The 23,329-nt window shown below is 51.7% G+C and overlaps 1 protein-coding gene and 1 long non-coding RNA gene across 3 annotated transcripts in view; one reads left to right on the top strand and one right to left on the bottom strand.

The window, feature by feature from the left end:
- Positions 1-12,914, top strand: part of Phka1 (phosphorylase kinase regulatory subunit alpha 1) — a 129,331-nt gene extending 116,417 nt beyond the window's left edge. For both annotated transcript variants that reach the window (XM_059250570.1, XM_059250569.1), the window contains 4 exons: positions 1,979-2,149; positions 6,743-6,796; positions 10,581-10,781; positions 11,500-12,914. In XM_059250570.1, coding sequence (XP_059106553.1) covers positions 1,979-2,149; positions 6,743-6,796; positions 10,581-10,781; positions 11,500-11,673 — 600 coding nt within the window. In that variant the 3' untranslated portion in view covers positions 11,674-12,914. The remainder of the gene's footprint in view (positions 1-1,978; positions 2,150-6,742; positions 6,797-10,580; positions 10,782-11,499) is intronic.
- LOC131899178 (uncharacterized) overlaps positions 10,183-23,329 on the bottom strand; it is a 47,087-nt gene continuing 33,940 nt past the window's right edge. Inside the window, exon 4 of the long non-coding RNA XR_009376066.1 lies at positions 10,183-10,731. This is a non-coding gene — a long non-coding RNA (uncharacterized LOC131899178). The remainder of the gene's footprint in view (positions 10,732-23,329) is intronic.

Genomic DNA, 23,329 nt, shown 5'->3' with positions numbered 1-23,329 from the left:
CCAAATGACTCTAGCTTGTGTTAAGTTGACATAAAACTAGCCAAAACTGTGCATTTTCATTTCTCTCAGATGTATTTCTATGATCTGAGTAGTGACATAATCCCTCCTAAAGCCCACATTTCCAGACTCCAGCCTATAGACGAAATTCTAAACCATCTTACTAAATAAGAAACACAGAGCCAAATAGAGTTAAAAGCCCAAGAGACTCGGGAGGCAGAGGCAGGCGGATCTCTGTGAGTTCGAGGCCAGCCTGGTCTACAGAGTGAGTTCCAGGAAAGGCACAAAGCTACACAGAGAAACCCTGCCTCGAAAAACCAAAAAAAAAAAAAAAAGCGTGAGAGAGCCAAGACCACCTTATCTTACCACTCGCTGCCGTCTCTTCCCCCAGGGAAGGAGAGAGAGAGAGAGAGAGAGAGAGAGAGAGAGAGAGAGAGAGAGAGAGAGAGAGAGACTTCTTCCTGTGTGTCTTGTGTTTTATTACTTTCTTATTCTGCCTTCTCATTGGCTCTAAGCCCAGCCACATGACTTCCTTGTCACTGCCTGTCTATACAGACCTCCAGGTCTCTATGGTTGGTACTGGGATTAAAAGTTCAGGTCACCATGCTTGACTGTGTCCTTGACCACAGAGACTCTGCCTGCCATGTGATCGGATTAAGGGCATGTGCTACCATGGGACTTCTGCTTAATGACTCACTTTTACCTCTGATCTCCAGGCAACTTTATTAACATACAAATAAAATCACATTTCAGCACAAATAAAATATCACCATACCAGCCCAAGTGCCAACCCTGGAAAATGACTTTCAAAAGTAGCACTCTGTCTTCTGTTCTGCTGTGTTGACTATTTTAACCACTCTCAAGGGCAGGCCCCAGGCCAACACAAAATGAACTCCACGGGGTTTTGGGTTGGGGGGTTTTGGTTTTCTTGTTTTTATATGGATGTTTGGGTATGGGGTTTTTGGTTTGTTTTTGTCTTATTGGTCTTTTGCTTGTTTGTTTTGATTTTCCTTTTGTGGTTTTTATTTGTTTGGGGGCTTTTTATCTTTTTTCCCAAACAATTCATTTGGGCTCCCATTTTTGTATATGGTGTGAAATAAGAGTACAGCTTCATTCTTTGGCATGTGGATATCCAATTGTTCAGCACCATTTGTTTAAAAGACTACCTTTTCCCCCCATTTAAATCTCTTGGAACTTTTATTGCCTTCTCTGTCTGCTATCATGGACTCTAACCCTCTGGAACCATAAGCACAATTAAACGCTTTCTTTCGTAAGTTGCCATGGTCACGGTGTTTTATCACAGCAATAAAAAAAGTAACATACAGAGGCTTGTGTTAAAAGTCATGAGAATGACAAATAAAACCATAGACCACTAGATGTTAAACAGATAAGCCAGATAAACAGACAGTTTGTATTGTCCTCTGTTACTGATATTTTTACCATTGTTACTCTGAATCACCAGAGTGCTTTATAAAATGATTGTACATTTCCCCAGAAAACAGCACACCAATTAGTTATCCTATACCAGTGGTCAGCCCTGAAAACATACGTATGAGCAACATGATACAGCCTGAGCAGGTGGTATTTATATATTTAGGAATAGGAATACATACATGTATATGAGAACAATGAAAAGAGGCCATGAGTTTGAAAAAGAGCAGGGAGGGATGTATGGGAGGCTTTGGAGGGAGGAAATGGAAGGGGAAATGAAGTAATTATACTATAATCTCAACAAATAAAAGAACTAATTTTAAATGATTATACAAAGCTACAACCCTGCAACCTGTACAGAGGTTGACCAGCTTTACTGTCACCCATTACTGTGGCCCTTTCATGTGCTTTCTCATTCTATAGAGTATGACTATTCAATTTGCTATACAGCATATATAACTTGTAGGTTTTGAAATTAAAATATAACTGTTAGGATACTTGATCACAGGGGCAGAGATCACTTTTGATTTACATTCTTTCTTCTCCCAAGTCCCCTGCAGCCTGCATTACTGCAAGTAGTGGGTCCTTTCCTAGTGTGTGTGGTCAGCAGACATCTAAAGACAGTCGTCAAGGTCAGTGGCAACGGCGGAGACGACTAGATGGAGCACTAAATAGAGTACCGATCGGATTTTATCAAAAAGTCTGGAAAATTTTGCAGAAAGTGAGTATAACGGTGTTGTTCTTTATCCCCCTCTTAAAATTCTGAATCTATCTAGCTGACGTGTGACATAATCATAACATGACTGTAATTATTAAAGATAAAATGCTCAGATAAAGTGTAGACAAAAACACAAAACAATTGATTTATTATTGTGGCATTATTAATAATTTACTTTATTGTCCTTATTGTTACAATACTTTTTCTTTTGTTTTCTTTTCCCTTTTTGGTGAAACAGGGTTTCTCTGTGTAGCCATGGCTGTCCTGGAACTAGCTCTGTAGACCAGGCTGGCCTTGAACTCTGCCTGCCTCAGCCTCCCGAGTGCTGGGATTAAAGGTGCACCACCACTACCCAGGAGTATTGTTTCTAAATAAGGTTTTAAAAATCAGAACATCTCGTAAAACATTGGTAGCAAATGTCTGCCCTCCAGGGTTCTCCCATTGTGCTGTAAGCCTGTATTTAAGACCTCCTCCCTCCTTCAATAAACAGCATTCGGCATAAAAAAAAAATCAGAACATCTCTGCTTTGGGCCGTAGCTGGACATTGTGGGACATTGCACTACATTAGCTGCCAGTCAATAATGAGATGCTAAGTAGCTTGCCTTCTTTGTTGTTATATGAAAGGCATTGCCATAAAACAAGTAAAAGCAAGAATGGTGGGTGGCACATGCCCTTAGTCCCAGTACTCTGGAGGCCACGGCTAGCAGATCTGTGAGAAATTCTGTCCCGAAAAACAAAACAACAAACAAAACAAACAATGAAGTATTTGGGGATTTGCAGAGGTAGCTCTTACTGATATTTTTTCTTAGATGAAAACCACTAAACAAATGAAAAACTGCAATAATGCTCATAGTTCAAGAACACTCTTATTTTTGTTATTTTTTTGAGACAGGGTTTCTCTGTGTAGCTTTGGAGCCTTTCCTGGAACTCACTCTGTAGACCAGGCTGACCTCGAACTCACAGAGATCCACCTGCCTCTGCCTCTCGAGTGCTGGGATTAAAGGTATGTGCCACCATTGCCCGGCTTGTTGATTTTCTTTTATATTTAATTATTTTATATATGTGTGTGCCTGAAGGATATGTATGTGCATGCAGTGCCCGCAGAGGTCAGAAGATGCCATCGGATCCCTTGGAACAGGAGTTCCAGGCAGTTGGTTGTGAGCCATCGTGTGGGTACAGGAGACTGAACTTGGGTCTTCTGCATGAGTAGTAAGTGCTCTTAACCTTTGAGCCAACTCTCCAACTCTGATTTATTTGTTTGGAGACAGGGTTTTGTTATTGTCCAGGCTGGCCTCCCAATTCAAGATCCTCCCACCTCAGCCTCCTGGACTGCTAGGATTGCTGGCATACACCACCACACCAGGCCTAAATAAAACTCTTGTTGTGATTAATATTTGTTCCTATTTCTAAGGCCTGTAAGGGCATATCTTGCCATTGTGGTAGTGATAGTTTTAGAGGGCCAGGAAGACCATTATGCTCATTGATTGGTTTCATTTATACAAATGCAGACTTTTTTCTTTCTTCTGAGATAGGTCTCTAATAGCTCAGGCTGGCCTCGCTGTCACCAAGAATGACCTTGAACTGATCCTTCTGCCTTTATCTCCTGACTGCTGTAATTACAGGTGTGAACTACCACACCCAGTTAATGCTGTTCTAGGGATTTTAGCCAAGGCTTTGTGCATGTAAGGCAATGCTACCAACTGAGCCGTCTCTCCATCGCATAGGTCTCATTCATACTCTCTTAGGTGCTACTTTTGCTTCATTGACTTAATAAGGACGTGAGAAATTCTTCATTCAGGACATCACAACCCTGACTTGGGACGTCATCAGGTGGTGGGTTAGAAATAGTGAAACTTGATTCTTCACATTATTTGCTCTGAGGATCTTCACCTCATAGATGACTGAGAGTCTGCTTTGTAGCATCTATTATAGCATGATAGAGACCAGTATTATTTTCTCTCTCCAGTTATTCATGGATTACCACAATTAAACACAACAGGCATGCATTAAGTACTCTGTCTAGTGTACCATATAATAACTACAAAAAACATCTGTTCTTTATCATCAAGGAGTTAAATCTTGTGGCCCCCTCCTTTCAAAGCAACTATTATGCAAAGCCAAAATGATTTGTAATAAAGATGCCTAGTCACAAGGCAGACAAGATGGCTCTTGCCACTTTAGTTCCATCCAGGAGACCCACATGATGGAAAGCAAGAACCTACTTCCTGTAAGCTGTCCTCTAGCTTCCCCATGTTTGTGGACATGTGCCTGCCCTGACCACCACCACACACAAATAAATGTTTTAAAGGGATGTTTAATCCAGACTGTAGAATAAAAACAAAGGAATAGTTAAGTCTGCCAGGGCAGAATGGGTATTTTTTGGCAGAATCAAAACCTAGATTTGGGGTCTTAAAGTAAGAGGTAGAACACATGCCTTTTCAGGCATGAATGTAACAATAATTTCATGTTTCAAAGCTACTAGTTGTCTATCCAGAGATTACTTAGTGTATGGAATATAGCATATAATTGTCCAACAGAGTCAGTAAACCTGTTGGTCGTATGTGGTTTTTTAATATAGTATTTTGGCTTCTTCAGAATCTAAAATAAGTGATTAATTTCCATTGCTTTTTAATAGTTGAGTTGATATGCTGGAGTAAGGTAAAGAATTATTAATGTGTCTATTGATCTAGGTATGGTGCTCCACACGAATACTTGAAAGCACTGGGGAGGTAGAGGCAGACTTCCAGTGTTCAAGGCCAGCCTCAGCCACATAGTAAATTTGAGATCAGATTAGGTTACATGCAACCATGTCTCAAATAATGATAATGATGATATCAGTATTTATTGAGCATGTACTACATACCAGGCTCTGTTCTAAGTGTCTAAAGACAAAATAGCCAATAATTTATGTCCTTGTGGAACTTATATTACTTGCAATACCTAATAAACAGTAAATGATGTATTTAAAATGTTAAAAGGTGGTGGAAAAGAAGACAGGTTAAAAGTATTGATGAGGGACTCAACTAGAACAAGTAGGGATGGCTCCGGCCCACTAACACATGCCGGGAGTCAGGTGTAGCTAGAGTTTTCCTGCCTGGCCCACAGTCAGGGCAAATCTCTCTCACCTGCCAGTCCCACAGCCACTCAGACCCGACCAAGTAAACACAGAGACTTATGTTGCTTTCAAACTGTATGGCCGTGGCAGGCTTCTTGCTAACTGTTCTTACAGCTTAAATTAATCCATTTCCTTTAATCTATACCTTGCCACATGGCTCGTGGCTTACCGGCATCTTCACAAGCTGTTTCTCATCGTGGCGGCTGGCAGTGTCTCTCTGACTCAGCCTTCCACTTCCCAGCTTTATTCTCCTCCTTGTCCTGCCTACACTTCCTGCCTAGCCAACGGCCAATCAGTGTTTTATTGATTAATTAGCAACACATTTGCCATACATCCCACAGCAGTCAGGTTTGCCAGCCTAAGGCTCTTGAAGGCCTACTTAATTTCTTAAAAGTGTGTGTGTGTGTGTGTGTGTGTGTGTGTGTGTGTGTGTGTGTGTGTGCGTGTGTGCGCGCGCGCGCATGATGCTAGAGAGCACGTGCCATAGCGTACATGTGGAGGTCAGAGTACAACATCATGGAGTAAGTTCTCCCTTTCCTCCTTTACTTGGGGATTATGGGAGTAAACTCTTGTTATTGGGCTTGCATGGCTATTGGCAAGTACCTTTTACCTGTCAAGTGTAGACAAATTTCTAAATGGTCTCATTAAATAAAAACATGGAGCCAAATATAGGGGTGAAAGCCTGAGAGATCAGGGAAATAGGGAGAGCCACCAGCCAACCTTACCTCACCAACTCCGCAGCTTCCAAGTGCAAGTTACTGCCTGTCGTCCCCCGTCCGTCCGTCCGTGTGTCCCCCCCCCCCCCCCCCGCCCCGCCCCGCCTCGCCTTTATTGCCTTGTTGTTCTGCCATCTGATTTGTTCTCTACCTACATCACTTCCTCTTCCTGGCCAGCTCTGTCACTTCATGTCTGTGTAGGCCTCCAGAACTCTATGGTTGGTACTGGGATTAAAGGCATGTGTCACCACACTTGGCTCTGTTCCCTAGTGTGGCCTTGAACACACAGAGATCCTGCCTGCTAAGTGATAGGGTTAAGGGCGTGTGCTACCGCAGCCTGACCTCTTTGTTTACTTAAAATGGCTTCCTATTGCCTCTGATCTCCAGGCAAACTTTATTAAAGCATAAATAAAATATTACCACAGTCAAGCTGTCTTTCCAGGCCTTGCAGACCTCCTGGTGATGGCTCTGGGACCTAGCATGATCCTCTTCTAGATAGTCTCTATCTGGTGTCTGTCTATCCCAGAAAGATCTTCCTGTCCACTCCACTCCACTAAGAAGAGGACAAACTGTGGTAGTCCCATCCTGAATCTTGGCTCTTAGAAACCATGAAGCCATGCTTGGGCATGAGGGCTCTAGGGCTCTAGCTGGCCTGTGGTTGCCCAGCTCCTAAGCTGTGAAGCACACTCAGAAATATGAAGTCTCTCCTCCTTCCTCACACTTGTTACTTCGTCTCTGGTAATAGCATGTTTTTCTATCTTGTAGTGTCATGGACTTTCTGTGGAAGGTTTTGTTCTTCCTTCTTCAACCACGAGGGAGGTAAGAGTCTGTCTTTTACATTTACATGATGGAAAGCTTGCCTGCCTGAAATATTTCCGTTATTAATTATCGAATTGATATTATTGAAACTAAATATGTCAGTTAGTTTTCAAAGAAACAGACCCATTTTTTGTTGGTTGTTTTTGCTCTTTTGGGGGGGCCCACCACCCAGCTCCCAAATCATCACATGGAGACTTATTCTTAATTATGAATACCCACCAGCCTTAGCTTGGCTTGTTTCTAGCCGGCTTTCCTTAACTTAAATTATCCCATCTACCTTTTGCCTCTGAGCTTTTATCTTTCTCTATTTCTGTATACCTTTCTTTACTCCTTCCTCCGTGGCTGGCTGTGTAGCTGGGTTGCTGGCCCCTGATGTCCTCCTCCTTCTCTTCTAGTTCCTCTTTGTTCTTCTCCTCCCAAGCTTCTCTTCCTATTTATCCTCTCTGCCTGCCAGCCCCGCCTATCCTTTCTCCTGCCTTGCTATTGGCCATTCAGCTCTTTATTAGACCAATCATGTGTTTTAGACAGGCAAAGTAACACAGCTTCACAGAGTTAAACAAATGCAACATAAAAGAGTGCGACACATCTTTGCATCATTAAACAAATGTTCCACAGCATAAACAAATGTAACACACCTTAAACTAATATTCTGTACCGCTCATCCTTTTATAAATCAGTTGACTGTGACAAGTATGAAGGAGGTAAGAATGGAATGGGAATATTAGACAGTAATAATATGGTTCTGGGGAGCTGGCTCAGTCAGTAAACTGCTTTGCTGTGCAAGCGTGAGGACCTGAGTTTGGATCCCCAGCCCCCTGTAAAATACAAATGGGCATGGCTGTGGAAGCCTGTAATGTGGTGTAAGGTCACACGCTGGGATGCGGGGACAGGTGGATTGCAGGGGCTTGCCAATTAGTCTAGAGGAAATGGAACACTCCAGGTTCAGTGAGAGACCCTGCTGCAAAAAAAGATGGAAAACAATAAAAAAAAAATCTCATTTCAGCTTCTGGCTTCCACATTTGCCTACACAGTCAAGTATACCAGCACACATGTATATGACACACACACACATACACACCATACACATGAATAATTATATATTTTGTTAATAGCTTCTTGTAATGGCTAATTACATTTTTTCTATGTGAGACTGGAAGTTGGAGAAGGCAAAGCGGGCACAAATGTAAGACTGAATGGCTTCTTACATTCTCCCATCTCTTTTATTCCAACCTTTCTCCAATAGGACACTTATAGACCTGTGCTGATCTTGACCTCTAATTATATATTAGAGCAGTGGTTCTCAGCCTTCTTAATGCTGTGACCCTTTAATACAGTTCCTCATGTGGTGATCCCCAACATAAAATTATTGTGTTGCTGCTTCATTACTATAATTTTGCTACTGCTATGAATCATAATGTGAACATCTGATATACAACCCCTGTGAAAGGTCACTGACTCCTGTAGCAGGCTTTTTCGGACTGCCAGCCCCCAAATCATGACATGGAGACTTAATTATTAATTATGAATGCTCAGCCTTAGTTTAGACTTGTCCCACTAGCTCTTATAACTTGTAACCTATAACTTATTAACCCGTTTCTCTTCATCTATGTTTTGCCTTGGGGCTTTTTATCTTTCTTTCCTTCTGTATGTCCTACTTTCCTGCTTCCTTTGTATCTGGCTGCCCCCAGGTGTCTCTCTCTCTCTCTCCACCTCTCTCTCTCTCCCTCTCCTATCTCGAGCCTAGATTCCTCCTCCTCCTCCTCCTCATTCTCTCTGCTTGCCAGCCCTACCTATCCGTCTACTGCCTAGCTTTTTATTAGACTAATCAGGTGCCTTAGGCAGGCAAAGCAACAGATCCTTACATTGTTAAACAAATGCAACATAAACTAATGTAATACACCTTTACGTAGTTAAAGTAATAGTCCACAACAGACCCCCCCACAAGGGGGTTGCCACCCACAGGTTGAGAGCCTCTGTATTAGAGTAACTTTCTTTTCCAATTTAGTGAACTAGAGTTTCCAGAGAGGAAACCTGAGCATTTGTAATTTTTTAATCTCTAGACTAACACTGATAAATAACCATGGTTGGAAAACATTGCCATGAAACACAGACACTGATTTTCAGATGTTTTTGATTGTTTTTGTACTAACAAGCTAGGACTAGTGAGTTTAGAAAGTGTAAAATTAGTTTCAGCTGGATGTGCCAGTACTGAATGCTGAGTGTAATGTCTTGACCTTTAATGTTGTATACAAGCCTTTATGTAATAAAGAACACCATGCTGCCTGTGAATTTAAACAGGTGCATTCTGTGCATTTAAACGATGTTGAAATATTAATAGTAATGATGTAAACCTAATACCTTTCAGAGTCTTCAAAGAACTTTCAGCTTATTTAATTTGATTTTTCAGTCCAACTTTGTAAGATACTTAAGAAGAGAATCTTTCCCAGTTATAGATAAGGAAACAAACTTAGAGACTGGTTATCCAAGGTCATTTGACTCCTGACACAAGTTTTGTACCCATCTTTAGACTCAAAATCTACTTGCTTCTATAGAGTATAAACTCAATACAATTTTACCAAAACACATTTCTCAATCTGCTTTACCTCGAAATAACTGTACTTCAAATTTTTTAAAAGTTTTAAATGTGTATGAGTGTTTTGCCTGCATGTATGTATGTGTGCCACATGCATGCCTGGTCCCTGTGGAAGTCAGAAGGGATTATATCTCCTGGAACTGGAGTTATGGATGGTTGTGAGCCACCATATTGGTGATGGGAATTGAACCCAGGACCTCTGAAAGAGCAGTCAGTGCTCTTAACCACTGAGCCATCTCTCCAGCCCCATAATTGCATTTCTTAAGGTCCATTTTACTCTAACAATATGTCGCTATTTCACATAATTATACTCATCATAGATGTCATTTCAAGTTTTATATCAGTGTTTTCTCTAGTCAGGGTCATTAGATTTAGTCTCCTAAATAGCTTCATAAAGCCTCCTGAAGTTGCTATAGCATGTCATCATTTATGCATTCATTGCCATGTTTAGGTTACATAAACTTTTGCACGTGTGACTGATACTACCATAAACATTCATACACATGGAGCCTTTTCTTCTCTGGATTATTTTCTTAGGACAAACTCCCAGAAATAATATCTGGGGTTAGAGGACATTGACATTTTTATGACTCTCGTAATGCATTACCAGATTGTACTTGCAAAACGACTGAGCCAATTTACACCATTCTGTTAAAGGGGCTGCAGTTACAGGGCTTGTTACTGCTTTTCTTTTGTTTTTATTTAACAGTTTTTATTAATTTTACATATCAACCACAGTTCCCCCTCCTTCCTCCCTATCACCCCCACCTTCTTCCCCTGCCCCATCCACTGCTCAAAGAGGGTAAGTTCTCCCATGGGGAATCAGCAAACCTGGTACATTCAGTAGAGGCAGGACCGAGCCCCTCCCCCACCCCTGCATCAAGGCTGAGCAAGGCGTCCCACCATAGGGAATGGGCTCCAGAAAGCCAGTTCCTGCACCAGGGAAGATCCTGATCCCACTGCCAGGGGCCCCTCAAACACACCCAGCTATATAACTGTCTCCTGTATGCAGAGGGTCTAGGTCAGTCCCATGCAGGTTCCACAGCCATCAGTTCAGTCAGTGAGCTCACACTAGCTCGGGCCAGCTGTCTCTCTAGGTTTCCCCATCATGATCTTGATCCCTTTGCTCATAGGTTTGATGTTCTTTGGTGACAGGATTCTAGAAAGTGACTTTCTCTTTTTCTATCACAGATGACCCCAGGCGAGATTAAATTCTCTGTCCATGTGGAGTCTGTCCTGAATCGTGTACCCCAGCCAGAGTACCGCCAACTTCTGGTTGAGGCCATCCTTGTCCTTACCATGCTGGCAGATATTGAAATTCATAGCATTGGAAGCATCATCGCTGTGGAAAAAATAGTACATATTGCCAATGACTTGTTCCTTCAAGAACAGGTAGGTTGCCTAATGTGGTGTACACCTGTAGTCACAGCACCCAGGAGTTGTAGGCAGAATTGGGAGTTCAAGGCCAGCCTCAGCTACATAGTGCATTCAAGACCAGATTGGGCTACATGAGACCCAAGACATACAACAGATGTTTCCTTCTCTTAGCCACTATGAGAGAAGACGAAAAATATCCAAGATTGTCTAAACAGTCCTAGTTTTAAATGCTCTGGAATGTTATCAGTCCACATATGAGAAAATATGATCCATTTTAGGCATAGACTCTAGATTTGGAATGTTTGCAGTCTTTTTGAATTAAGGTGGTTTAGAAAGAAAGAAAACCAAATGTAATATGAAGGAATACAAGCCAAAATCAGTAGGACTAGAAGATGGAGGTCACAATATAGTTCCACTAGGGTTATCTCCAAGTGCTAACATTATTTCTGTTACTAACATACACGAATCATTTAATCAATTTTAATTGATATTTAATTTTCAAAAATGTAGTAGAAAATTCTAAATAGTAATTAAAATAATTTAGAGCTCTAGTGACAAATGCCATGTGTAGACATTCATATCCATCCTTCATTAGCCTGGTCCCCTTCTGCTCAAACAGCCCAAGACCTGGCGATGGGAAGGAAGCTCTGACGTACACTAATCAGAGTTTGACTTAGTAGGACTGATAACCTTTCCTTCCCACTGTGTTTTCCCATCTTCTAAAACCAAATAGAAAACCCTCGGCGCAGATGATGTCATGTTGGCAAAAGATCCTGCATCTGGCATCTGTACTCTTCTCTACGACAGCGCACCCAGTGGCAGATTTGGCACCATGACCTACCTCTCCAAGGCAGCTGCCACCTACGTGCAGGAGTTTCTGCCACACAGCCTCTGTGCCATGCAGTGAGGGCAGTGGCTTCTGGCTGCTGGGATCCTTTCGCCATCTGGTCCCTGGCTTGGTTGATTGTGCATGGAACTGAAATGTTAACACCTGACCACTCCCCATGCCCTTTTCCTGCCCATCCCTCCCAAGAAGAGAGAACTTGGCTGATATCTCACCACTTTTGAAGAAAAGAACCCTGACTTGGAGACTCACTTCCGGTGTGAAGGTTCACCCGGCGGACAATCACTGTCCCTACTTCTTTCATGGTTCATATAAGTCTGCATGTGGTTTTACTCTGTAGGAGCTGTTAGCAGCTTGGTTTTCTAACTCCTGTGGGGAGCAGCATTACTAAGTTATTCTGGAGCTCTGTTTTCTTCTCCCTTCTTTCTTTCTTTTTCTTTCTTTGTGTGTGTGTGTGAGTGGTGGGTCTTGATTGGGCCATTATTTCAAGAGAGTAGATGCTAAGTTTCTGGATTTTATGCTTTTGTAAATTGGAAATGTCTACTTTAAGTGCCTTTACAGAAAGGCCAGCACCAGATCATGGCTTCCTTCTTCACTCAAAGGTTGCTTTGTTCTGAGTGGTGAAATAGTTTCTTTGTAGAAGTATTGCCTTTTGCTGTTCTTTCTGTATCTGCCCATGGTGCCTACTCTGTGGTGAAATATTAAAAAATATAAGCTCACAGGTAAGTTTAAGGATTTCTGTGTTAACACTTGAAATCATATCTTATGAGGACGGATGCTACCAGGCACATAATTTGAGAACACATAGACTAACCCAGAGAAATGGAGGCAGGAGCCCAATTCCCGAGAGGAAGGGAAAGGAGAGATGTCATTATGTAGGTGGTGCTTCACACATGGGGAGGTAAGAGACCACCAGAGGTCGGCTGCTTGCAGACAGCCTTGGACATGAAATCCTTGCCTGTCCTGAGCAAAGAGAAGTCCAACAGTCTGCTCTGTGGCTGCTCTACTGAGCATCCCCTTCCTGTACTTCTGTTCTCCATCTCACCTAGTTACCCCCCAACACACCCAAGCACCCCTTCTCAGCTCCCTCCTCTCTTCTTCCCACATCTAGTCTTCAATTTTTGTTTGCTTTTACTTCTCAATTCTGGTACTTACATCCTCTAATCTTGGTGTCTGTGGCCAAACATCTATTACTATACATATCTGTGTGTGTTTGTAATGGTTAAATAATTGTAAGTGTTTTGGATGTATGTGTCTGTCTCTATATTGAATGGATTGAATAAACATGTAGATAATATTGCAAACCAAGCCTGGTCATACTCACTGCTAATTCGAGAACTAGAGAGGATGGTGGGTTCAAAGCCAGCCTGGGCTACATAGCCAGCTCCAGGCAAGCCTGGGTATGAGACCCAGAGACCCACCTCAGAAACATTTGAAAGCAGGTGGTGTGTGTGTGTGTGTGTGTGTGTGTGTGTGTGTGTGTGTGTGAGTGTGTGACACAGAGAGAGAGAGAGAGAGAGAGAGAGAGAGAGAGAGAGAGAGAGAGAGAGAGCGAGCGCCCTGCAGCCATCCTCAGGCTGACACAGGATAGCAGAAATATACTTTCTGTCCCATTCTCTGGTTCCATGTATAGGTAGCCTGGCTTAGTAGAGGCTTCTCCTGATTTCCCTTGTTTCTACCCATATAATTCCCCACTCAACTCCTTTCCCTCAGATCTTTAAGGGTTTTCTCCCAGAATAGTAATGAGTATGACAGGGCTAGCAAGCTCAAAACAGTCTCAGAACCAGGGACAGTCTTCCAAGCACACTGGCTAGGACAGTAAGCTAGCAAACCAGTGGTAGAAGCAAAGGGCAGGCGGTATGCCTTTCGCTCCCACCAGCCATGGTCCTCCCTCCCCTCTCACCAGCCATGGTCCTCCCTCCCCTCTCACCAGTCACGGTCCTCCCTCCCCTCTCACCAGCCATAGTCCTCCCTCCCCTCTCACCAGTCACGGTCCTCCCTCCCCTCTCACCAGCCACGGTCCTCCCTCCCCTCTCACCAGCCACGGTCCTCCCTCCCCTCTCACCAGCCACGGTCCTCCCTCCCCTCTCACCAGCCATGGTCCTCCCTCCCCTCTCACCAGCTATGGTCCTCCCTCTCCTCTCACCAGCCATAGTCCTCCCTCCCATCTCACCAGGCATGGTCCACCAACCCTCTCACCAGTCACGGTCCTCCCTCCCCTCTCACCAGCCACGGTCCTCCCTCTCCTCTCACCAGCCACGGTCCTCCCTCCCCTCTCACCAGCCACGATCCTCCCTCCCCTCTCACCAGCCATGGTCCTCCCATCTCACCAGCCATGGTCCACCAACCCTTTCACCAGTCATGATCCTCCCTCCCCTCTCACCAGCCACGGTCCTCCCTCCCCTCTCACCAGCCACGGTCCTCCCTCCCCTCTCACCAGCCACGGTCCTCCCCTCTCACCAGCCACGGTCCTCCCTCCCCTCTCACCATCCACGGTCTTCCCTCCCCTCTCACCAGTCACGGTCCTCCCTCCCCTCTCACCAGCCATGGTCCTCCCTCCCCTCTCACTAGCTATGGCCCTCCCTCCCCTCTCACCATCCACGGTCTTCCCTCCCCTCTCACCAGTCACGGTCCTCCCTCTCCTCTCACCAGCCACGGTCCTCCCTCCCCTCTCACCAGCCACGATCCTCCCTCCCCTCTCACCAGCCATGGTCCTCCCATCTCACCAGCCATGGTCCACCAACCCTTTCACCAGTCATGATCCTCCCTCCCCTCTCACCAGCCATGATCCTCCCTCCCCTCTCACCAGCCATGATCCTCCCTCCCCTCTCACCAGCCATGATCCTCCCTCCCCTCTCACCAGCCATGATCCTCCCTCCCCTCTCTCCAGCCACGGTCTTCTCTCCCCTCTCACCAGCCACGGTCCTCCCTCCCCTCTCACCAGCCACAGTCCTCCCTCCCCTCTCACCAGCCACGGTCCTCCCTCCCCTCTCACCAGCCACGGTCCTCCCTCCCCTCTCACTAGCCATGGTCCTCCCTCCCCTCTCACCAGCCACGGTCCTCCCTCCCCTCTCACCAGCCACGATCCTCCCTCCCCTCTCACCAGCTACGGTCCTCCCTCTCCTCTCACCAGCCATAGTCCTCCCTCCCATCTCACCAGGCATGGTCCACCAACCCTCTCACCAGTCATGGTCCTCCCTCCCCTCTCACCAGCCACGATCCTCCCTCCCCTCTCACCAGCCACGGTCCTCCCTCCCCTCTCACCAGCCACGGTCCTCCCTCCCCTCTCACCAGCCACGGTCTTCCCTCCCCTCTCACCAGCCACGGTCCTCCCTCGCCTCTCACCAGCCATGATCCTCCCTCCCCTCTCACTAGCTATGGTCCTCCCTCCCATCTCACCAGCCATGGTCCACCAACCCTCTCACCAGTTATGGTCCTCCCTCCCCTCTCACCAGACACGATCCTCCCTCCCCTCTCACCAGCCACGATCCTCCCTCCCCTCTCACCATCCACGGTCTTCCCTCCCCTCACACCAGTCACGGTCCTCCCTACCCTCTCACCAGCCATGGTCCTCCCTCCCCTCTCACCAGCCATGGTCCTCCCTCCCCTCTCACCAGCCATGGTCCTCCCTCCCATCTCACCAGCCATGGTCCACTAACCCTCTCACCAGTTATGGTCCTCCCTCCCTTCTCACCAGCCACGGTCCTCCCTCCCCTCTCACCAGCCACGGTCCTCCCTCCCCTCTCACCAGCCACAGTCCTCCCTCCCCTCTCACCAGCCATGGTCCACCAACCCTCTCACCAGTCATGGTCCTCCCTCCCCTATCACCAGCCATGGTCCTCCCTCTCTCACCAGCCATAGTCCTCCCTCCCATCTCACCAGGCATGGTCCACCAACCCTCTCACCAGCCACGGTCCTCCCTCCCCTCTCACCATCCACGGTCCTCCCCTCTCACCAGCCACGGTCTTCCCTCCCCTCTCACCAGTCATGGTCCTCCCTCCCCTCTCACCAGCCATGATCCTCCTTCCCCTCTCACCAGCCATGGTCCTCCCATCTCACCAGCCATGGTCCACCAACCCTTTCACCAGTCATGATCCTCCCTCCCCTCTCACCAGCCATGATCCTCCCTCCCCTCTCTCTAGCCACGGTCTTCTCTCCCCTCTCACCAGCCACGGTCCTCCCTCCCTTCTCACCAGCCACGGTCCTCCCTCCCCTCTCACCAGCTATGGTCCTCCCTCTCCTCTCACCAGCCATAGTCCTCCCTCCCATCTCACCAGGCATGGTCCACCAACCCTCTCACCAGCCACGGTCCTCCCTCCCCTCTCACCAGCCACGGTCCTCCCTCCCCTTTCACCAGCCACGGTCCTCCCTCCCCTTTCACCAGCCACGATCCTCCCTCCCCTCTCACCAGCCATGATCCTCCCTCCCCTCTCTCCAGCCACGGTCCTCCCTCCCCTCTCACCAGCTATGGTCCTCCCTCTCCTCTCACCAGCCATAGTCCTCCCTGCCATCTCACCAGGCATGGTCCACCAACCCTCTCACCAGTCACGGTCCTCCCTCCCCTCTCACCAGCCATGATCCTCCTTCCCCTCTCACCAGCCATGGTCCTCCCTCCCCTCTCACCAGCCACGGTCCTCCCTCCCCTCTCACCAGCCACGGTCCTCCCTCCCCTCTCACCAGCCACGGTCCTCCGTCCCCTCTCACCAGCCACGGTCCTCCCTCCCCTCTCACCAGCCATGGTCCACCAACCCTCTCACCAGTCATGGTCCTCCCTCCCCTATCACCAGCCATGGTCCTCCCTCTCTCACCAGCCATAGTCCTCCCTCCCATCTCACCAGGCATGGTCCACCAACCCTCTCACCAGCCACGGTCCTCCCTCCCCTCTCACCATCCACGGTCCTCCCCTCTCACCAGCCACGGTCTTCCCTCCCCTCTCACCAGTCATGGTCCTCCCTCCCCTCTCACCAGCCATGATCCTCCTTCCCCTCTCACCAGCCATGGTCCTCCCATCTCACCAGCCATGGTCCACCAACCCTTTCACCAGTCATGATCCTCCCTCCCCTCTCACCAGCCATGATCCTCCCTCCCCTCTCTCCAGCCACGGTCCTCCCTCCCCTCTCACCAGCCATGATCCTCCCTCCCCTCTCACCAGCCACGGTCCTCCCTCCCCTCTCACCAGCCACGGTCCTCCGTCCCCTCTCACCAGCCACGGTCCTCCCTCCAATCTCACCAGCCATGGTCCACCAACCCTCTCACCAGCCATGATCCTCCTTCCCCTCTCACCAGCCATGGTCCTCCCTCCCCTCTCACTAGCTATGGTCCTCCCTCCCCTTTCACCAGCCACGATCCTCCCTCCCCTCTCACCAGCCACAGTCCTCCCTCCCCTCTCACCAGCCATGATCCTCCCTCCCCTCTCACCAGCCACGGTCCTCCCTCCCCTCTCACCAGCCACGGTCCTCCCTCCCCTCTCACCAGCCACGGTCCTCCCTCCCCTCTCACCAGCCACGGTCCTCCCTCCCATCTCACCAGCCATGGTCCACCAACCCTCTCACCAGCCATGATCCTCCCTCCCCTCTCACCAGCCATGGTCCTCCCTCCCCTCTCACCAGCCACGGTCCTCCCTCCCCTCTCACCAGCCACGGTCCTCCCTCCCCTCTCACCAGCCACGGTCCTCCCTCCCCTCTCACCAGCCACGGTCCTCCCTCCCCTCTCACCAGCCATGGTCCACCAACCCTCTCACCAGTCATGGTCCTCCCTCCCCTATCACCAGCCATGGTCCTCCCTCTCTCACCAGCCATAGTCCTCCCTCCCATCTCACCAGGCATGGTCCACCAACCCTCTCACCAGCCACGGTCCTCCCTCCCCTCTCACCATCCACGGTCCTCCCCTCTCACCAGCCACGGTCTTCCCTCCCCTCTCACCAGTCATGGTCCTCCCTCCCCTCTCACCAGCCATGATCCTCCTTCCCCTCTCACCAGCCATGGTCCTCCCATCTCACCAGCCATGGTCCACCAACCCTTTCACCAGTCATGATCCTCCCTCCCCTCTCACCAGCCATGATCCTCCCTCCCCTCTCTCCAGCCACGGTCCTCCCTCCCCTCTCACCAGCCACGATCCTCCCTCCCTTCTCACCAGCCACGGTCCTCCCTCCCCTCTCACCAGCTATGGTCCTCCCTCTCCTCTCACCAGCCATAGTCCTCCCTCCCATCTCACCAGCCATGGTCCACCAACCCTCTCACCAGTCATGGTCCTCCCTCCCCTCTCACCAGCCATGATCCTCCCTCCCCTCTCACTAGCTATGGTCCTCCCTCCCCTCTCACCAGCCACGATCCTCCCTCCCCTCTCACCAGCCACGATCCTCCCTCCCCTCTCACCAGCCACGGTCCTCCCTCCCCTCTCACCAGCCACGGTCCTCCCTCCCCTCTCACCAGCCACGGTCCTCCCTCCCCTCTCACCAGCCACGGTCCTCCCTCCCCTCTCACCAGTCATGGTCCTCCCTCCCCTCTCACCAGCCATGATCCTCCTTCCCCTCTCACCAGCCATGGTCCTCCCTCCCCTCTCACCAGTCATGGTCCTCCCTCTCCTCTCACCAGCCATGGTCCTCCCATCTCACCAGCCACGGTCCTCCCTCCCCTTTCACCAGCCACGATCCTCCCTCCCCTCTCACCAGCCACGATCCTCCCTCCCCTCTCTCCAGCCACGGTCTTCTCTCCCCTCTCACCAGCCACGGTCCTCCCTCCCCTCTCACCAGCCATGGTCCTCCCTCTCCTCTCACCAGCCATAGTCCTCCCTCCCATCTCACCAGGCATGGTCCACCAACCCTCTCACCAGTCACGGTCCTCCCTCCCCTCTCACCAGCCATGATCCTCCTTCCCCTCTCACCAGCCATGGTCCTCCCTCCCCTCTCACCAGCCACGGTCCTCCCTCCCCTCTCACCAGCCACGGTCCTCCCTCCCCTCTCACCAGCCACGGTCCTCCCTCCCCTCTCACCAGCCACGGTCCTCCCTCCCCTCTCACCAGCCATGGTCCACCAACCCTCTCACCAGTCATGGTCCTCCCTCCCCTATCACCAGCCATGGTCCTCCCTCTCTCACCAGCCATAGTCCTCCCTCCCATCTCACCAGGCATGGTCCACCAACCCTCTCACCAGCCACGGTCCTCCCTCCCCTCTCACCATCCACGGTCCTCCCCTCTCACCAGCCACGGTCTTCCCTCCCCTCTCACCAGTCATGGTCCTCCCTCCCCTCTCACCAGCCATGATCCTCCTTCCCCTCTCACCAGCCATGGTCCTCCCATCTCACCAGCCATGGTCCACCAACCCTTTCACCAGTCATGATCCTCCCTCCCCTCTCACCAGCCATGATCCTCCCTCCCCTCTCTCCAGCCACGGTCCTCCCTCCCCTCTCACCAGCCATGATCCTCCCTCCCTTCTCACCAGCCACGGTCCTCCCTCCCCTCTCACCAGCTATGGTCCTCCCTCTCCTCTCACCAGCCATAGTCCTCCCTCCCATCTCACCAGGCATGGTCCACCAACCCTCTCACCAGCCACGGTCCTCCCTCCCCTCTCACCAGCCATGATCCTCCTTCCCCTCTCACCAGCCACGGTCCTCCCTCCCCTCTCACCAGCCACGGTCCTCCCTCCCCTCTCACCAGCCACGGTCCTCCCTCCCCTCTCACCAGCCACGGTCCTCCGTCCCCTCTCACCAGCCACGGTCCTCCCTCCCCTCTCACCAGCCATGGTCCACCAACCCTCTCACCAGTCATGGTCCTCCCTCCCCTATCACCAGCCATGGTCCTCCCTCTCTCACCAGCCATAGTCCTCCCTCCCATCTCACCAGGCATGGTCCACCAACCCTCTCACCAGCCACGGTCCTCCCTCCCCTCTCACCATCCACGGTCCTCCCCTCTCACCAGCCACGGTCTTCCCTCCCCTCTCACCAGTCATGGTCCTCCCTCCCCTCTCACCAGCCATGATCCTCCTTCCCCTCTCACCAGCCATGGTCCTCCCATCTCACCAGCCATGGTCCACCAACCCTTTCACCAGTCATGATCCTCCCTCCCCTCTCACCAGCCATGATCCTCCCTCCCCTCTCTCCAGCCACGGTCCTCCCTCCCCTCTCACCAGCCATGATCCTCCCTCCCCTCTCACCAGCCACGGTCCTCCCTCCCCTCTCACCAGCCACGGTCCTCCGTCCCCTCTCACCAGCCACGGTCCTCCCTCCCATCTCACCAGCCATGGTCCACCAACCCTCTCACCAGCCATGATCCTCCTTCCCCTCTCACCAGCCATGGTCCTCCCTCCCCTTTCACCAGCCACGATCCTCCCTCCCCTCTCACCAGCCACAGTCCTCCCTCCCCTCTCACCAGCCATGATCCTCCCTCCCCTCTCACCAGCCACGGTCCTCCCTCCCCTCTCACCATCCACGGTCCTCCCCTCTCACCAGCCACGGTCTTCCCTCCCCTCTCACCAGTCATGGTCCTCCCTCCCCTCTCACCAGCCATGATCCTCCTTCCCCTCTCACCAGCCATGGTCCTCCCATCTCACCAGCCATGGTCCACCAACCCTTTCACCAGTCATGATCCTCCCTCCCCTCTCACCAGCCATGATCCTCCCTCCCCTCTCTCCAGCCACGGTCCTCCCTCCCCTCTCACCAGCCACGATCCTCCCTCCCTTCTCACCAGCCACGGTCCTCCCTCCCCTCTCACCAGCTATGGTCCTCCCTCTCCTCTCACCAGCCATAGTCCTCCCTCCCATCTCACCAGCCATGGTCCACCAACCCTCTCACCAGTCATGGTCCTCCCTCCCCTCTCACCAGCCATGATCCTCCCTCCCCTCTCACTAGCTATGGTCCTCCCTCCCCTCTCACCAGCCACGATCCTCCCTCCCCTCTCACCAGCCACGATCCTCCCTCCCCTCTCACCAGCCACGGTCCTCCCTCCCCTCTCACCAGCCACGGTCCTCCCTCCCCTCTCACCAGCCACGGTCCTCCCTCCCCTCTCACCAGCCACGGTCCTCCCTCCCCTCTCACCAGTCATGGTCCTCCCTCCCCTCTCACCAGCCATGATCCTCCTTCCCCTCTCACCAGCCATGGTCCTCCCTCCCCTCTCACCAGTCATGGTCCTCCCTCTCCTCTCACCAGCCATGGTCCTCCCATCTCACCAGCCACGGTCCTCCCTCCCCTTTCACCAGCCACGATCCTCCCTCCCCTCTCACCAGCCATGATCCTCCTTCCCCTCTCTCCAGCCACGGTCTTCTCTCCCCTCTCACCAGCCACGGTCCTCCCTCCCCTCTCACCAGCTATGGTCCTCCCTCTCCTCTCACCAGCCATAGTCCTCCCTCCCATCTCACCAGGCATGGTCCACCAACCCTCTCACCAGTCACGGTCCTCCCTCCCCTCTCACCAGCCATGATCCTCCTTCCCCTCTCACCAGCCATGGTCCTCCCTCCCCTCTCACCAGCCACGGTCCTCCCTCCCCTCTCACCAGCCACGGTCCTCCCTCCCCTCTCACCAGCCACGGTCCTCCCTCCCCTCTCACCAGCCACGGTCCTCCCTCCCCTCTCACCAGCCATGGTCCACCAACCCTCTCACCAGTCATGGTCCTCCCTCCCCTATCACCAGCCATGGTCCTCCCTCTCTCACCAGCCATAGTCCTCCCTCCCATCTCACCAGGCATGGTCCACCAACCCTCTCACCAGCCACGGTCCTCCCTCCCCTCTCACCATCCACGGTCCTCCCCTCTCACCAGCCACGGTCTTCCCTCCCCTCTCACCAGTCATGGTCCTCCCTCCCCTCTCACCAGCCATGATCCTCCTTCCCCTCTCACCAGCCATGGTCCTCCCATCTCACCAGCCATGGTCCACCAACCCTTTCACCAGTCATGATCCTCCCTCCCCTCTCACCAGCCATGATCCTCCCTCCCCTCTCTCCAGCCACGGTCCTCCCTCCCCTCTCACCAGCCATGATCCTCCCTCCCCTCTCACCAGCCACGGTCCTCCCTCCCCTCTCACCAGCCACGGTCCTCCCTCCCCTCTCACCAGCCACGGTCCTCCCTCCCATCTCACCAGCCATGGTCCACCAACCCTCTCACCAGCCATGATCCTCCTTCCCCTCTCACCAGCCATGGTCCTCCCTCCCCTCTCACTAGCTATGGTCCTCCCTCCCCTCTCACCAGCCATGATCCTCCCTCCCCTCTCACCAGCCATGATCCTCCCTCCCCTCTCTCCAGCCACGGTCCTCCCTCCCCTCTCACCAGCCACGATCCTCCCTCCCCTCTCACCAGCCACGGTCCTCCCTCCCCTCTCACCAGCCACGGTCCTCCCTCCCCTCTCACCAGCCACGGTCCTCCCTCCCCTCTCACCAGCCACGGTCCTCCCTCCCCTCTCACCAGTCATGGTCCTCCCTCCCCTCTCACCAGCCATGATCCTCCTTCCCCTCTCACCAGCCATGGTCCTCCCTCCCCTCTCACCAGTCATGGTCCTCCCTCTCCTCTCACCAGCCATGGTCCTCCCATCTCACCAGCCACGGTCCTCCCTCCCCTTTCACCAGCCACGATCCTCCCTCCCCTCTCACCAGCCACGATCCTCCCTCCCCTCTCTCCAGCCACGGTCTTCTCTCCCCTCTCACCAGCCACGGTCCTCCCTCCCCTCTCACCAGCCATGGTCCTCCCTCTCCTCTCACCAGCCATAGTCCTCCCTCCCATCTCACCAGGCATGGTCCACCAACCCTCTCACCAGTCACGGTCCTCCCTCCCCTCTCACCAGCCATGATCCTCCTTCCCCTCTCACCAGCCATGATCCTCCCTCCCCTCTCACCAGCCACGGTCCTCCCTCCCCTCTCACCAGCCACGGTCCTCCCTCCCCTCTCACCAGCCACGGTCCTCCCTCCCCTCTCACCAGCCACGGTCCTCCCTCCCCTCTCACCAGCCATGGTCCACCAACCCTCTCACCAGTCATGGTCCTCCCTCCCCTATCACCAGCCATGGTCCTCCCTCTCTCACCAGCCATAGTCCTCCCTCCCATCTCACCAGGCATGGTCCACCAACCCTCTCACCAGCCACGGTCCTCCCTCCCCTCTCACCATCCACGGTCCTCCCCTCTCACCAGCCACGGTCTTCCCTCCCCTCTCACCAGTCATGGTCCTCCCTCCCCTCTCACCAGCCATGATCCTCCTTCCCCTCTCACCAGCCATGGTCCTCCCATCTCACCAGCCATGGTCCACCAACCCTTTCACCAGTCATGATCCTCCCTCCCCTCTCACCAGCCATGATCCTCCCTCCCTCTCTCTCCAGCCACGGTCCTCCCTCCCCTCTCACCAGCCATGATCCTCCCTCCCTTCTCACCAGCCACGGTCCTCCCTCCCCTCTCACCAGCTATGGTCCTCCCTCTCCTCTCACCAGCCATAGTCCTCCCTCCCATCTCACCAGGCATGGTCCACCAACCCTCTCACCAGCCACGGTCCTCCCTCCCCTCTCACCAGCCACGGTCCTCCCTCCCCTTTCACCAGCCACGGTCCTCCCTCCCCTTTCACCAGCCACGATCCTCCCTCCCCTCTCACCAGCCATGATCCTCCCTCCCCTCTCTCCAGCCACGGTCCTCCCTCCCCTCTCACCAGCTATGGTCCTCCCTCTCCTCTCACCAGCCATAGTCCTCCCTGCCATCTCACCAGGCATGGTCCACCAACCCTCTCACCAGTCACGGTCCTCCCTCCCCTCTCACCAG

The sequence above is a fragment of the Peromyscus eremicus genome, chromosome X, assembly GCF_949786415.1.
Source record: "Peromyscus eremicus chromosome X, PerEre_H2_v1, whole genome shotgun sequence".
NCBI classification, from domain to species: Eukaryota; Metazoa; Chordata; class Mammalia; order Rodentia; family Cricetidae; genus Peromyscus; species Peromyscus eremicus.
The sequence above is the reverse complement of the archived record's forward strand: the minus strand, read 5'-3'. Positions and strand labels throughout refer to the sequence as shown.